We start from the raw sequence: 14,839 nt of genomic DNA, 5'->3' as shown, positions 1-14,839 counted from the left end.
TATGATTATCTTGACTGTTGACATTCAGAAAATATGACAAATTCATTGCTGAATTAAAGAATCTATCATGGGTTAGAATAAGCATTCCATCGTTAGTAGACTTTATGACTTCTCATTCTTGGATGATTTAAAATTACCTAAGGCCACGCAAGTTTCTTCCTCAATTTTACAAAAAATAAAGGGACCAAATGCTGAAAGGGCTGCCTAGTTAATAAAGGAAATAATTTGAAGAAGAAAACATGTGACAAACAGGAAATAAAGAATAGAAAGATTTTGTGAACTATTCTCACAAAACCCTTATGACTTGTAAGATTAAAAAAACAGTCATCTAAATGCAGTGTGATATTCTGGTTTGGATCCTGGTAAAGTAAAAGGACATTAGTGGGGAAAACTGGTGAAATCCGAATAAAATCTGAACTTTACTTAATTTTTGACAGGTGTACTATGATTGTGTAAAATGGTAACATTAAGGAAACATTAATGTTCCTGATGGTAATATTAGGAAGTGGAGTGAGAGCACACAGGAACTCTGAGTGCTCTCAGCCTTCCTGTAAATCTAAATTATCCTAAAATAAAAAGTTTTTTAAAATCGGTAGTAAGCATCAGATAAATTAGGTGGTTGTTTTGGGTTGATGTTTATTGGGGGGGTTTTTGGCAAATATTTTTTTACCTTTAAATTTCATTTGATAGGTCTTAACCCATACTTAACTCTGAACACCTCTGGAAGTGGAACAATTCTCATAGATCTGTCTCCTGATGATAAAGAGTTTCAGTCTGTGGAGGAAGAGGTATGTTCATATACCTTAAATAAATGTTGGTTCAGTAGGCTAAATTTCCCAGAAGTTTCCAGATCTACTTGAACATGTATGTAGCAGGGTTTTTTAATGTCCCTAACTCTTTACCACCTGGAAAACTTCTGAAATCAGCATTTAAAGTACACTATCTCAGTAAACCTTAATTCTAATAACTTGGTTTAGCACTACAATTAATACACAGAATTCTGTTGAAGAAGAGGTTGCTAATACTTTGTTCCTTCATGAAGGCAATTGCAAAGCCCAGTATCTTAGACAAGACCCAGAACATGTGAATGCTACTTATCTAGGAAATTTTTTTCTAGCTTTCTTTCCATAAAACTCTTGGATCCACCAAAATCTTAGAATACTGCCTTGCACTTTGAAGAACATCATACCCTAAATGTGTGAGCTGAGCACAGAGATACAAAGTTGAGTGAGACTTAGTTCTAAAGCTCAGGAAACTCCAACTCTCAATGAAATACAAATTGTGCTTTATTAGAGCAAAACAAATGGGAACAAATAAATCATTGGGGTTTTTTTTGGTATGTGAAGTGGTTGGCTTTGTATGTTTAGCTCACCTATGCATCTGCTTGTTTCTTTTTCTTCCTGTAGTTTGCATTGTATAATTTTCACCTATATGTATTTTTAGATTGATTGTATTAGCTATCTGCTATCCCTCAAAAATAGTACGTGTGAACTTATAGAATTCATTCCCTAAACAACAAAAATGTTAAAAACCCATTTTGTATTCTCAAAAATAGAATCATATGAGTCAAGAACCATGTTCCCTAAATCAAAAAAAAACACAAAAGCTAATGCACGTATATTTGGAATATTTTTCCATCAGATGCAGAGTACAGTCCGAGAGCACAGAGATGGAGGTCATGCAGGTGGAATCTTCAACAGATACAATATTCTCAAGGTAATAAGTTAGTGGAAATAAAGTTTGCTGAGACCATAGTTTTCAAAGCCTGAAGCCATGATTAACTTTCACAAGAATGTAATCTGTCCAGCCCAATAAGTCTTTCACAGGGCATATGGGGATATTTTGGGAAAGAATATGTCCTTGGAAGGTTAAGATCCCCAAATCTCTGTACTAAACACTAGTTCAGCCTCTGTTGAACATATTTAAGTTTAGGGATTATGCTTTATCTTGGGGTAAAGGTAAATGCTGCAGGTTTAGGACTTTAAATATGTAAACTACTATTAAGGTACTCTGTTGTAACAAAGTTGAATTTTTTTGTGACTCATGGAAGGACTCCCATCTTTATAATTGCACCATGGTTTGTTTGTCCTAACTGTGACTATTCCAGGTTTCTGTGAGTCCCCACATACACCAATTTTTGGTAATTTTAGTAGTACTCCTTGTATACCTTCCATATTTCCAAAAATAGTCTTTAAAAAAAATGTTTTAAAGAGAGTCCTGACTGTTATTGATATCAGTTACTCTTCTCAGGACCTTTTTCAGCTTTGCTAGTTTGTATTGTTGTTGTTGAAGCTATATAGCAACCAAACTGCATACTCTACTTGAGATGCATAGTGATTTTCTATTAACTACATTGGTATATTCTTAATCATTATAAGAGTTAGAGTTATAATTAAAATGTGGCAAGTATCTTTCTAATACCTAAATTTTAAACTCAAAGGTGAACAGTATCAAATCTTTCAGCTGTGTTGTAGTACTGTTTCACAATAATATACTATTATGAGTATACTAATAGATGTCATATTTTAGAATTAGTGAATACTAAAATTATTCATTGAGATTGCTCTGTTCATACTATTTAGAAATAAGATGATATAAAACAAGAACACATTATTCAGGTGAAACGGTTATTCTTCTGGGAGCTGTATTTTATTAGTTCATATCATAGTATGACCTGAGTGACATCTTGAGATTTCTATTCATGGATATATATATAGTAATTTTTAATAAGACAAATAATTACTCCTACTACAGGCAAATTTCAGTCAAGTCCCTTTTGTGTGCAAGCAGTAACAGAATGTGTAGAGGTTTGTTAAGGGTGCAGGCAGGGAAGAGAATATGTGTTTGATTTCCAAAGTTACTGAATTTGGGAGGTATGCTGTTTTCTTCCTCTATAAAGGTATTTTAATGTAATATCTAATAAAAGTTTTTTCATTGATAAAACTTTGTTCCCTTTTATTTTTAAACATTAATGAGCTCTGTTTATGCCAGTTGTGTGCCTTGATTATGTCTGTGATGGTATTTTGAGTTAATTTGAACCAAGACTAAAACCACCAGCTCCCAGATGTGTTCTAGGACCAGCAGGGGGCTGTAGCACCCTTAAATACAGCTAAGAAACAGCACTAGGATTGTAAATTTTGACAGTACTCCTAATGAAACCAGTATCCATCTTTAACTCTTCTCCAGACAAATTTTAGGAATTGGAGGGGTAGGGAGGGATAGAGGGAGTACTAGGTAGGTGTATGTGTTTGTGTGTGTGTGTGTGTGTGTGTGTGTGTGTGTGTGTGTGTGTGTTTGGTGTGGCTATTTCAATTTTTTTTTTAACATCTTTATTGGAGTATAATTGCTTTACAATGGTGTGTTAGTTTTTGCTTTATAACAAAGTGAATCAGCTATACATATACGAATATCCCCATATCCCCTCCCTCTTGCGTCTCCCTCCCACCCTCCCTATCCCACCCCTCTAGATGGTCACAAAGCCCCAAGCTGATCTTGCTGTGCTACGCAGCTGCTTCCCACTAGCTATCTATTTTGCATTTGGTAGTGTATATATGTCCATGCCACTCTCTCACTTCGTCCCAGCTTACCCTTCCCCCTCCCCGTGTCCTCAGTCCATTCTCTACGTCTGCATCTTTATTCCTGTCCTGCCCCTAGGTTCTTCATAACCTTTTTTTTTTTAATTCCATATATATGTGTTAGCATACGGTATTTGTTTTTCTCTTTCTGACTTGCTTCACTCTGTATGACAGACTCCAGGTCCATCCACCTCACTACAAATAACTCAATTGCGTTTCTTTTTATGGCTGAGTAATATTCCATTGTATATATGTGCCACATCTTCTTTATCCATTCCTCTGTCAATGGACTTAGGTTGCTTCCACGTCTTCACTATTGTAAATAGAGCTGCAGTGAACATTGTGGTACATGACTCTTTTTGAATTATGGTTTTCTCAGGGTATGTGCCCAGTAGTGGGATTGCTGGGTCATATGGTAGTTCTATTTTTAGTTTTTTAAGGGACCTCCATACTGTTCTCCATAGTGGCTGTACCAATTCACATTCCCACCAGCAGTGCAAGAGGGTTCCCTTTTCTCCACACCCTCTCCAGCATTTATTGTTTGTAGATTTTTTGATGATGGCCATTCTGACTTGTGTATTTCAAATATTTTTAATTAAAAACAGATAAAGATGGTACTTTGAGCCAGATAAAGCAGGGGGGAAAGGATAGTATTCTCTTTCTTATACTTCCATACAGAACTCAGCATGTCTGATTTGGAGGTGTTTTAGTAATAATTCTAAAGTAATGAGAATGGAAGTATTTCAATCAATTAACAGTACTCTTGACCTTTACATATAGCTTTTTTCCCCTTTGTAGTTTTTTGATTTCCAAAATGTACCTATATTTCCATTTTTATGGTTGGGTTAAAGTTTTTTAGTTGACTAAAAATAACACATAATTTATATTTCAGAGAAAAGTTTTGCCTTTCTTCTGGCCCTATGTGGCCCATTTTTGGATAAGATTAATTATTATGATGTAGAGATTTTATTTTTCTGGTTTCTTTTTAAAGATTCAGAAAGTTTGTAACAAGAAACTATGGGAAAGATACACTCACAGGAGGAAAGAAGTTTCTGAAGAAAACCACAACCATGCAAATGAAAGAATGCTATTTCATGGTAAGATTCCTCTCCCCCAACCCTACCACCATCCTCCTCCGCATTTTTTGTCAGGTTTGAAATAATAATGAATCTGTATATTCCTCATGTCATTTTTAAAAAATAAATAGTATTTCTGTAAATCTTTAAATTTATATTTTTTTGTGATTTTTTTTGGCTGTGTTGGATCTACGTTGCTGTGCATGGGCTTTTCTCCAGTTGCGGCGAGCAGGGTCTACTCTTCGTTGCAGTGCGCGGGCTTCTCATTGCAGTGGCTTCTCTTGTTGAGAAGCACGGGCTCTAGGCATGTGAGCTTCAGTAGTTGTGGCGCATGGGCTCAGTAGTTGTGGCTCACAGGCTCTAGAGCACAGCCTCAGTAGTTGTGGCGCACGGGCTTTGTTGCTCTGTGGCATGTGGGATCTTCCAGACCAGGGATCCAACCCGTGTCCCCTGCATTTGCAGGCGGATTCTTAACCACTGGGCCACCAGGGAAGTCCTGTATTTTTAACGTCTTTTTTGAGTTTTTATGTTTTACAGTGGGTCGTGTATAAATAGGATTACCATAACAGAAAAAGTGTAGAAATGAGAATGTTGACTATTCATATTTTCCCTTTTATTTTAATATAGTTGATTTTGTGTGATGATTACTCTGAAAAATGGTGTTTTACTTTTAACTGGTTGGGTGAATTAAAGTTAAAATAAGATCTGAAAATTGCCTCAGAAGAATATATGCAACCTGTTCTGACTGATTCTAAGTGTCAAGGCTACATGTAACTTCAGCGAAAAGAGCCACTGTCATTGAACCTGTGGAGTTTTCTGAGAACTTTTGTTGAATTGCGAGCACCATTACTTGTCATTCTTGAAATTTCCTGTTTATGTTGCAAGTTGGTAGGTGTTGATGATTGGTGTTTCGTGTTTATAGCAAAGATTAATATAGATATTACTGTAGTGTTTATCAAGTCTTCAGGCACATTATCCATGATCGGTCCAGTCTGTTCCTTCAGTTGGCTTTGATTGCAGAAAATTTTTAGAGACTGGTAAAGTGCTATAAAACACAACATTTAAATTTCACAGTCCCCTGGAAGAATGGCTATAGCAGACTGAATTGGTATATAATATCTAAATGGTACTTCTCATTCCAATACCCTAAAAATCATCATGATAATTTCTTGGCACAGAGCATATTTATTTATGTATTGACTTGATGGTTGTAATGAATAATTTTTTCTGTTTTATAATAGAAATGGTTTTGGGTTTTCCAAATTCAAATAAGTTATTGTATTCTTCAGTATTTCTGTAAAGTGGAATTCAGTGTATTTTCCTGTCCCTTTATGAACAGGGACACAGATCTTGATGGATCAGTTAGTTGTGTTATACTGGCTTTTCCCAACCCCCAGCCTCACTCCACTCCCTGGCCTGGTACCCATGCTTAGTACCTCCTCTCCTTTGGCTAAGCTCCTTCTTGGCACATGTGCAAGGAAGGAGGAGAAAGAAGTCAATATGTAGGGAAAGAAGGAACACACCACATTTACAGTTGAAATCTGGTACTAGCAAGTGATAAAAGGCAGAGAAGTGGAAGGATAGGAGAGAAGAGGTATAAAGAAGAAAATGAACATGAAAAGATCACTTTGGCCACTTTTGATATCTAGAAAAAGTACACAGATGTGGGCATCATTGCATGACCTAATTGCATTCAGCCTTGCCGTAAGAGGTGAATTATGAGACTCTTGGTCTGGATACGTATGAATTTGGGGCCTGGAATTTGATAACTCTAGCATTGATATTTCAGGTGATCTGTTTGTTTTTCTAGTTGAATCTGTATGTGTCCTTACTTTGGCATCTGAACCGCCACCCTATTAGAAACATTCATTCATATTAGCAATTCTTCTAAAATAACTATTTATTCTAAAGTGGTGAGCTAGCTGACAGTTAACTTGTTAACCCTTGTGTTTTGAATTTGCTTTATTGTGGTGGTGGTGTATATATGTTTAAGAATTTAACTTCTAAGAGGCTTTAGCTTTTGTTCTTTTTCTTCTAAGATAATTTTAAAATGTTATGTATTTGTATGTATTTTAGGGTCTCCCTTTGTGAATGCAATTATTCATAAAGGCTTTGACGAAAGGCATGCCTACATAGGTGGCATGTTTGGAGCTGGGATCTATTTTGCTGAAAACTCTTCCAAAAGCAATCAGTATGTGTATGGAATCGGAGGAGGTACTGGGTGTCCAGTACACAAAGACAGATCTTGTTACATTTGCCACAGGTAAGAGATCACTTGTTCTCGTTTATGTTGATAAGAATCAGATAAGAACTGGTTTCAAATTTGAGGAATTTGGGGGGCACAACATTATCTCGGACAACTTTAGGAATCCAAGCTAGTCATATTTCAGGTTGCTTTTGGTCCTCTCACCAGTTCTAGTAATGGTTAATATTTATTAAATGATCTGTATGGGCCAAGCACAGTTCTACACACTTGACCTATTCAACTCATTCAATCATTAGAGCATATGGTGCTTTTAGAATATGGAATAGAAGATATCACTGGGCATGAAAGAGATTTTATTGTGGACTATTTAAAAATCTAGTATTCAAAGGCTAAAATGGCATTACTTGTTACACCTAATCATTTCATGGCAATGTGTGAGGGAGTCTCTCTTCCAGTGTGATAGTGATCTTAATCCTCAATCTGTGATGTTACTACTCAAAAAGTTACAATAAAATACATCAGCCCCTTTAGAAAGCACATTATCAAAGAACTACTTTGTACTTCTTTCCTACTTTCAGTTACCCTGGTCTAACTCAGTTGTTAAAATCATTCAAATGACTTGGGTCTAATTGATAAAATCCTTATAGATAAATAAATTATCTTTCACCATTTGAAAAATCAAGTAAGATTAATTACTGAGGTTTATTCTATAGTTAGGACACTGCTTATAAAGACCTAGAACAGTAACTATCAAACATGAGCAAGCTCAGAATCACCTAGACAGCTAGTAAAAACAAAGATTCTGGTGCCATGCGTCCTGAGTTGTTGATTTAGTAGGTGGAGCCCTAGAACTTGAATTTCTGCCAGTTTCTACCAAGTTCCTAGCTGATGCTGAAGCTTCTGATCACTGATGTAGAAACCCTGGAGCAGTAGTTCTCAGGTTTGGCAGCACATTGGAGTTACCTAAGGGGCTTTAAAAACTAACGCCTGTGTCCCACCCTCAAGAGATTCTCACTTAATTGGTCTGGGGTCTGGTCTGTGCATGGGATTTTTAAAACCTTCCCAGCTGACATTGAAAGGTTACCAAGGGTAAAGGACTGTAGTCCTGAAGGGAAACAAAGACTGTTTATGTTTTGTTCTTGTTGTTTGCCCCCTAAATTTAGACTCACATAGGTATCTACAGTCAGTCCTCTTGGGTATGACCTCCCACCCATTTCTATTTTAGATCATAAGTTGGAATGGTTAGGAGGCTTGTAATTTCTTGAGATTCTGTAAATGGAACATTGCTACTTTTACTTGTCATATATTATCTGGAGGCTAAATAGTTCTGATTATTAGTATTAGTAGTAAGCATTGTTCGAGTACCTCTTCTCAGCTGTCTTTGGAGTAGAATGCTTGTATGTCTGGAAATAAGTTTATTTATTAACTTAAGATTTCTGTATGCTGGATTATCATGGGACTGATTGTGACTATAATAGAAAATCTATTAGAAACGCTAAGAAGGGCTTCCCTGGTGGCACAGTGGTTAAGAATCCGCCTGCCAATGCAGAGGACACGGGTTTGAGCCCTGGTCCGGGAAGATCCCACATGCCACGGAGCATCTAATAAGCCCATGCACCACAACTACTGAGCCTGCTCTCTAGAGCCCACAAGCCACAACTACCGAAGCCCATGCACCTAGAGCCTGTGCTTCACAACAAGAGAAGCCACCTTAACGAGAGGCCTGCGCACCGCAACGAAGAGTAACCCCCGCTCTCTGCAACTAAAAAGAAAGCCCATGTGCAGCAATGAAGACCCAAAGCAGCCATAAATATATATATAGAAAGAAAGAAAGAAACGCTAAGAAGGTTTCCATAGGGCATATTTAGAATAAAAAGTACATAGCCCGTCTTCTTTGGAGACAGAATCATCAATTAGTCCACCAAATCTCCTCTTCTCCTATATAGAAAAAAGGAAATTAGAGAAACAATGAAGTAATAAAAAGTTCATTGGATCTAAGGAAGGCCAATCATATGCCTGTGGGGAGTGGGAAAGTAATACTTAAAACTTCTGGTGAGGGAAGACCTATTTGAAGATGTGACATTTCAGCTGAAACTTGAAAAATGAATATTAGCCAGTAGAAGAGTGGTAGAATACATATCATTCTAGATGATAGAGGAGACAGTATGTCTGATGGCCATGGGGCAAGAAAGTTTGGCCTGTGGGAAGAAAAACTAATGCTCCTGGGCATAATGAACACAGAGTAAAATTCAAGAATTTAGAGCCACTAAAAGGAATTTGGATTTTCTTCTAGGCACAGTGAGTAGCCTCTAAAAGGTTTTAAGCAGAAAAGCGATGCGATCTGATTTATGGTTTTTGTTGTTTGTTGGTTTTTTTTCCCTAAATCACTGGTTGCTTGGATGGAAAATAATTTAGACAAGAATTAGAGGGCCTCCCTGGTGGCGCAGTGGTTGAGAGTCCGCCTGCCGATGCAGGGGACACGGGTTCGTTCCCCGGTCCGGGAAGATCCCACGTGCCACGGAGTGGCTGGGCCCGTGAGCTGTGGCCGCTGGGCCTGCACATCCGGAGCCTGTGCTCCGCAACGGGAGAGGCCACAACAGTTAGAGGCCCGCATACCGCAAAAAAAAAAAAAAGAATTACAGTAGAAACAGAAAGACTAGTTCAAAGGCCATTGTTACAGTCCAGGTGAAAATTCAAAGGCCATTGTTACAGTCCAGGTGAAAATTCAAAGGCCGTTGTTACAGTCCAGGTGAAAATTTTGGTGATTTGGACTCAATAGTGACAGTAGAGTTAAGAGAAGAGAATGGATTTCAATACATTTTGAAAGTGGAATCCACGGGACTTACCTGGGTAAATGTTCAACTTTGTAAGGCACTTCATGGAAGCCCCTTCAAACCTCCTCCTCCTTCCCACTTGGGCTATGATTTGTGCTTTTGCTGGGATACAAACAGGATGGCAGAGTCTATATCACTTTAAGATTATTACAATCGCTATAAGATATCATTTTATAGTTAAAATAAGGATTAATTAAAGTGACAAATTCTTTCATTAGTGAGAGTAGTAGAAGACATTCTTACAAAGTTCTTTAAAGGGTAAAATGATAGAAACAATCATAAGTGTTCATGTATAAATGCATTAAAAAGCTTATGTAGTGTACATAAATAAAATTGTCACGTACGACTTGTCTTCAGGGAGATCTTTTCCTTTTCACATGTTATAGGCAGCTGCTCTTTTGCCGGGTAACCTTGGGAAAGTCTTTCCTGCAGTTCAGTGCAATGAAAATGGCACATTCTCCTCCAGGACATCACTCAGTCACTGGTCGACCCAGTGTAAATGGACTAGCATTAGCTGAATATGTAATTTACAGAGGAGAACAGGTAATTCAGTTTTATTTGCTCATCTTCAAAAATGCTTTAGAGCCATACTTTAACCTCTTACTAATCTTTTAAATTGACAAGGCATATTGCCTTAAGAGCTGGATTTCTTTTTAACTCATATTTGGAAATTATTTCAGACTTAAAGAAAAATTGCAAAAATAATAAAGAGAATTCCCTTATAACCTTTACCCAGATCTTCCAAATGTTAACATTTTAGCATTCTCTGTTTCTCCTTTATCATGCTCTCCCTACTGTATGTGTGTATACTTTTTTTTTTCCTGAGCTGCTTGGAAGTAGGTAATAGGCATCTTTCTTTACCCTTAAATTCTTCAGTGTGTATTTCCTAAAAACAAGGACATTCCCTTAAAATTGTCAAAATCAGGAAAATATGATTAATGTAATATATCTAACCTACAGACCTTATTCAGATTTTGTCAACCATACTTTTTTTTTTTAGCTTCTGTAAAATATAATTAGAATCCTATATTTAATAGATAACCTCTCTGTAGCAAAGAAATGTATCATTCCCTCTTGCTCTTAGTGACATAGATCCAGTCAAAAGCATCTCTAGAGCGTTGTGTACTGGGGATACGTATCAGGATCACCTCAGTTATTAAAAACAAACACATGCTTAATACTCATCCTAGACCTGCTGATTGAGAGTCTAAGGGATTGGAGTCAAGGTAAGGCTGTTTTGGGAAAATGCCCTTTGATGTTTCTGATCCACAGCACTAATTTAGAACCTCTTCCCTAGGAATCCTTATAATAAGTCTCCTTTCAAAAAATTTGTTTACCAATATTTGAATTAATCTTTCTCTTCTAGGCTTATCCTGAATATTTAATTACTTACCAGATTGTAAGGCCTGAAGGTATGGTTGATGGATAAATAGTTGTTTTAGGAAACTAGCAACACTGAACCTAAAATCATCTAAGCAGCTGGTGGCCTCGTAAGTTTTACTCCTTTGCTGAGAAAAATCATCTTGTCCACAAGCCTGTGGCAAAAGGTTAAAAATGTGAAAGGATTTTAACATTCTGACTTGATAAAGCTTTAATAATGTACAGTGTTTTCTAAATATTTCCTGTTTTTCAGCACTTTAACAGATGCCATTCCAGGTTAAACTGGGTTTGTCTGTACTAAATTATAAACAGAGTTAACTTGAATCTTTTATACGTTATACATTGATTCTAACAGAAACTGTAATTCCCCTCAACAGAACTCATTTTACTAATATAGTACTGTGTTCTTTAAAACACAGCATTTACACTGAATACAGTTTCATTTGTAAAACTGTAAATAAGAGCTTTTGTACTAGCCCCATATTTATTTACATTGCTTTGTAATATAAATCTACTGTTTTAGAACTGCAGCGGTTTACAGATTTTTTTCATATGTACTGCTCATCTGTACTTCATCTTGCATCATCATGATTGAATGATCTTTTACCTTTGATTCCAGAGGCTATGTTGAGTCGTTAGCAGAGACCTTGTCACTTGGGAAGGATTGATTCATCAGATTTAATTTGCTGATGGAAGCATTTATGTCTCATTAGAAGTCTTTCCCATTTAAGAGCTTGTTTCATAAATACTCTGGGAGTTTAATTTGTGATAACTTTGTATGTATAACACACATTCCAAAGAGCTCTAACTATGATGGTCCTGATTATTAAAGACACTTCTTTACTAGCCTCAAACTCTGGGTTTCACATTGGAAAATTTTCTCATGTCATTTTGTGAAAATTAGAGCAAGAGCTTCTATTTTTTAGAGAGGCTAAATCCTGCCACTGAACAATTATAGTGTTCTTTTCATGGAATGTAAATAGGAAGTTGAATTTTCAGATGTGGGAAGGGTAATCCTGAAATTTTTCCAGCCTGTTCTAATTAGCTTAAATCTAAAGGGAAAAAAATAGCAGATGGGAGTGGGTAGTTTTTTCTCTGAAGTTATTTTTCTCCTGTTCTTCTTCTTTGGCCTTACTGTTTTACTTATAGCCAGTCTGTACACCATAGGTAAGCTCAACCCAAAACCATGAAATGTAGGTGTCCCAGTTCTCTCCTGGCCTCCTGAATAGGCAGGTGCAGTGAAATGGGTGCTTCCGCTCCTGGGTTGCCTCATCATGACGTGGTACACCCACTTGGAAATAACGCTTTGTTTATGCACCACCTGGTGACCAGGCTCGTTGGGCAGCTGTGGAGGGGAATGCTATCCCATAAAATGCCATTCCTATTTTTTAACATAAAACTATCTTTTCCATGAAATATGCTAAAGCATCTTGGTACAGAGACATGAGTTACAGCTTGGCAGTCTGTTTGTTGACTGTAGTTCTCTCAGAAGTCAAGGCAAGATTGTTACCCATTAAATCTTTGTTAATGAGGCTGTTCCCCTTCACTCTCTGTACCAGTTCACATTTGTTTTACATTTTATTCGGTCTCTAAATTAACTGGGCTTTTGCAGTAACTTGTACATAAAGTGCTAGAAAATCATGTTTCTTGTCTTGAGTAAGAGTTAATCACAGTAAATGTATTGCATATCTGGAGTTGTGTTTCTATGATGTAAATTGTGATCATTTAAGAGGTCAATTCCTGACCATGAAGTGCTTTATACAGCTCTCTAATAATGGCAGATATCCTAACGTCATTCTTGGAACACAAATGGAGTATGCCAAATTTTATGTAATTTTTCAGGTTCTGGAAGCTAGGTTTTATAATTAGAAGATAATGAGATGAGTTAATGGAGTTTATATTTACATACCTTATCTCTCAACATTTAGCCCATATTGCTCACCCTATGAGTGACTCTGGAATTGCTTATCATGTAAAATCATCATGGTCTATGAGTTTACGATATTGCAGCCTGTGTTGTTTCATCTAATCCATTGCTTAATTAGTGTGTTGCTTTTCTATGAATGATTATATTGTGGTTAATATGTTAGCATGGCAATATTTCAGATAGCTTTTTGTTAGGAGCTTGGGGGGTGGTTGGGGGTGACTGGGGATTTCTTTGAAGTTTTTGCATGGAATACCTTACTTTATTGATGATGGAATTGCTTTTTCTTTTGTCTTGTGATTTTTTTTTAAGAGATTTAAATTTTTGTGTGAGTAGTACTATTATATCCATCTTGAGTGTCTTACTTGTATCACATTCCATACCCTCATTTAATTCTTAATAAACTGTTCACTTGTTTTTCTGGGTAGCATGGTAATTACTGGAATAGCATAAATGTGTTGTTGAATGGTCTTTGAGAAAATGGATTAAGATTACAATAAACCACAATTTCAGGAAAATAATGTAGTTCTGAGTCTAATAGTGATAAAGACTGCAGTTTAAAATCTGAAATACTGAATGTCGTGACCATACCTGCTCAGATGCTTTAAGATGAAAGTAGCTGTCAGACACTTTTAGACATTTAGTCTGTCCTACACAAGTTTTGGCAAACCTTAAAGCTGTTTCCTGGGAAATCTATCTCTTTTTTTTTGGCCACACCACACAGTTTGCAGGGTTTTAGTTCCCCGACCAGGGATCAAACCCGGGCCCTCGGCAATGAGAGCTTGGAGTCCTGACCGCTGGACCGCCAGGGAATTCCCCTGGGAAATCTATCTTAACTTATAAAGAGGAATAAGAATATATTTTTATATTCCGTGTCATAGAAAATTTCTTTATAACTTTACAAATCTTAAAGTTAGTAGTATTTAGTATTCTTAAAAGAAAGTATAGTAAGATAAATGTATTTTAGATTTCAATATGCTAAGTGTCTGTGTGTGTGATCAGGTCCCTGCTTACCATAATAGGAGAATGATGGTGCAAATAATCCATAAGTCATTTGGCTTTGAAATATTTTCCAGCAGCTTTATCTTACTGCTTGATTTGGTATAATATTAAAGTGTTCGCTTGCTAGTTCCTAAGCATGCATGCCATTGTATGATGTGATCCAGTTGTTTGCAGGGTGATGAGGAGAGAAAACTTGCAAATAAATTTCCCTAAGCTTTTGTGATTAGTATTCCTGACTGGCCCTTTACCTACTGTCCTGTCCTATCAGAGGACTAGAGTAACAGAGGAAGCAAGTGGTCATATACATTCTTCACCAGGAGAACTGCCAGCTTTGTGTAGAGTTAGACTGTAATGTGGCCTTTTCGCTATCTGCTGAATCTCTATCCGCCTCCTGCTTTTCATGCTTACTAGCTGAGGAAGACTGACATAAAATACTTAATGATACCTTCTTAGAAGGTTCTTGCTCTCCATATACAAGCCACCATTGTCAGAAGTGTCTTCTCCACTTTGTTATTCACCCACAGTTGTCATCATCATCACAAAAATCTGCACAAAGCCCCTCAGATGGTCTGCCAATACACTGTGGAGCGGTGCTACGCAAAAGTGGCCTGCAGGTGGGGCTGGTCTGCAACCTATTTGTTACCAGCCCGTGGAGAGATGAAAACAAAAATTGAGAGGAAACTTTTATAGCAGTTTGACATTGATGCAATGTTTTAAATTTCTTTTTTCTTCTTTTTTTAAGGCCGTGCCGTGCAGCATGTGGGATCTTAGTTCCCCAACCAGGGATCAAACCCATGCCCCCTGCATTGGGAGCATGGAGTTTTAACCACCGGCCTGGCAGG

At 37.1% G+C, this 14,839-nt stretch overlaps 1 protein-coding gene across 2 annotated transcripts in view; it reads left to right on the top strand.

Annotated features, from left to right (window-relative positions):
• The window catches only part of TNKS2 (tankyrase 2), a 61,745-nt gene extending 49,424 nt beyond the window's left edge, over positions 1-12,321 (top strand). Inside the window, exons 22-27 of one of the 2 annotated variants that reach the window (XM_060034482.1) lie at positions 691-788; positions 1,642-1,716; positions 4,567-4,672; positions 6,728-6,914; positions 10,078-10,234; positions 11,058-12,321. In XM_060034482.1, coding sequence (XP_059890465.1) covers positions 691-788; positions 1,642-1,716; positions 4,567-4,672; positions 6,728-6,914; positions 10,078-10,234; positions 11,058-11,120 — 686 coding nt within the window. In that variant the 3' untranslated portion in view covers positions 11,121-12,321. The other variant, XM_060034481.1, reaches the window with a different exon arrangement.
• Positions 12,322-14,839: the final 2,518 nt, after the last annotated feature.

Source organism: Delphinus delphis, chromosome 16, assembly GCF_949987515.2.
Source record: "Delphinus delphis chromosome 16, mDelDel1.2, whole genome shotgun sequence".
NCBI lineage: Eukaryota > Metazoa > Chordata > Mammalia > Artiodactyla > Delphinidae > Delphinus > Delphinus delphis.
This window is presented reverse-complemented; position numbering and strand designations above follow the sequence as displayed.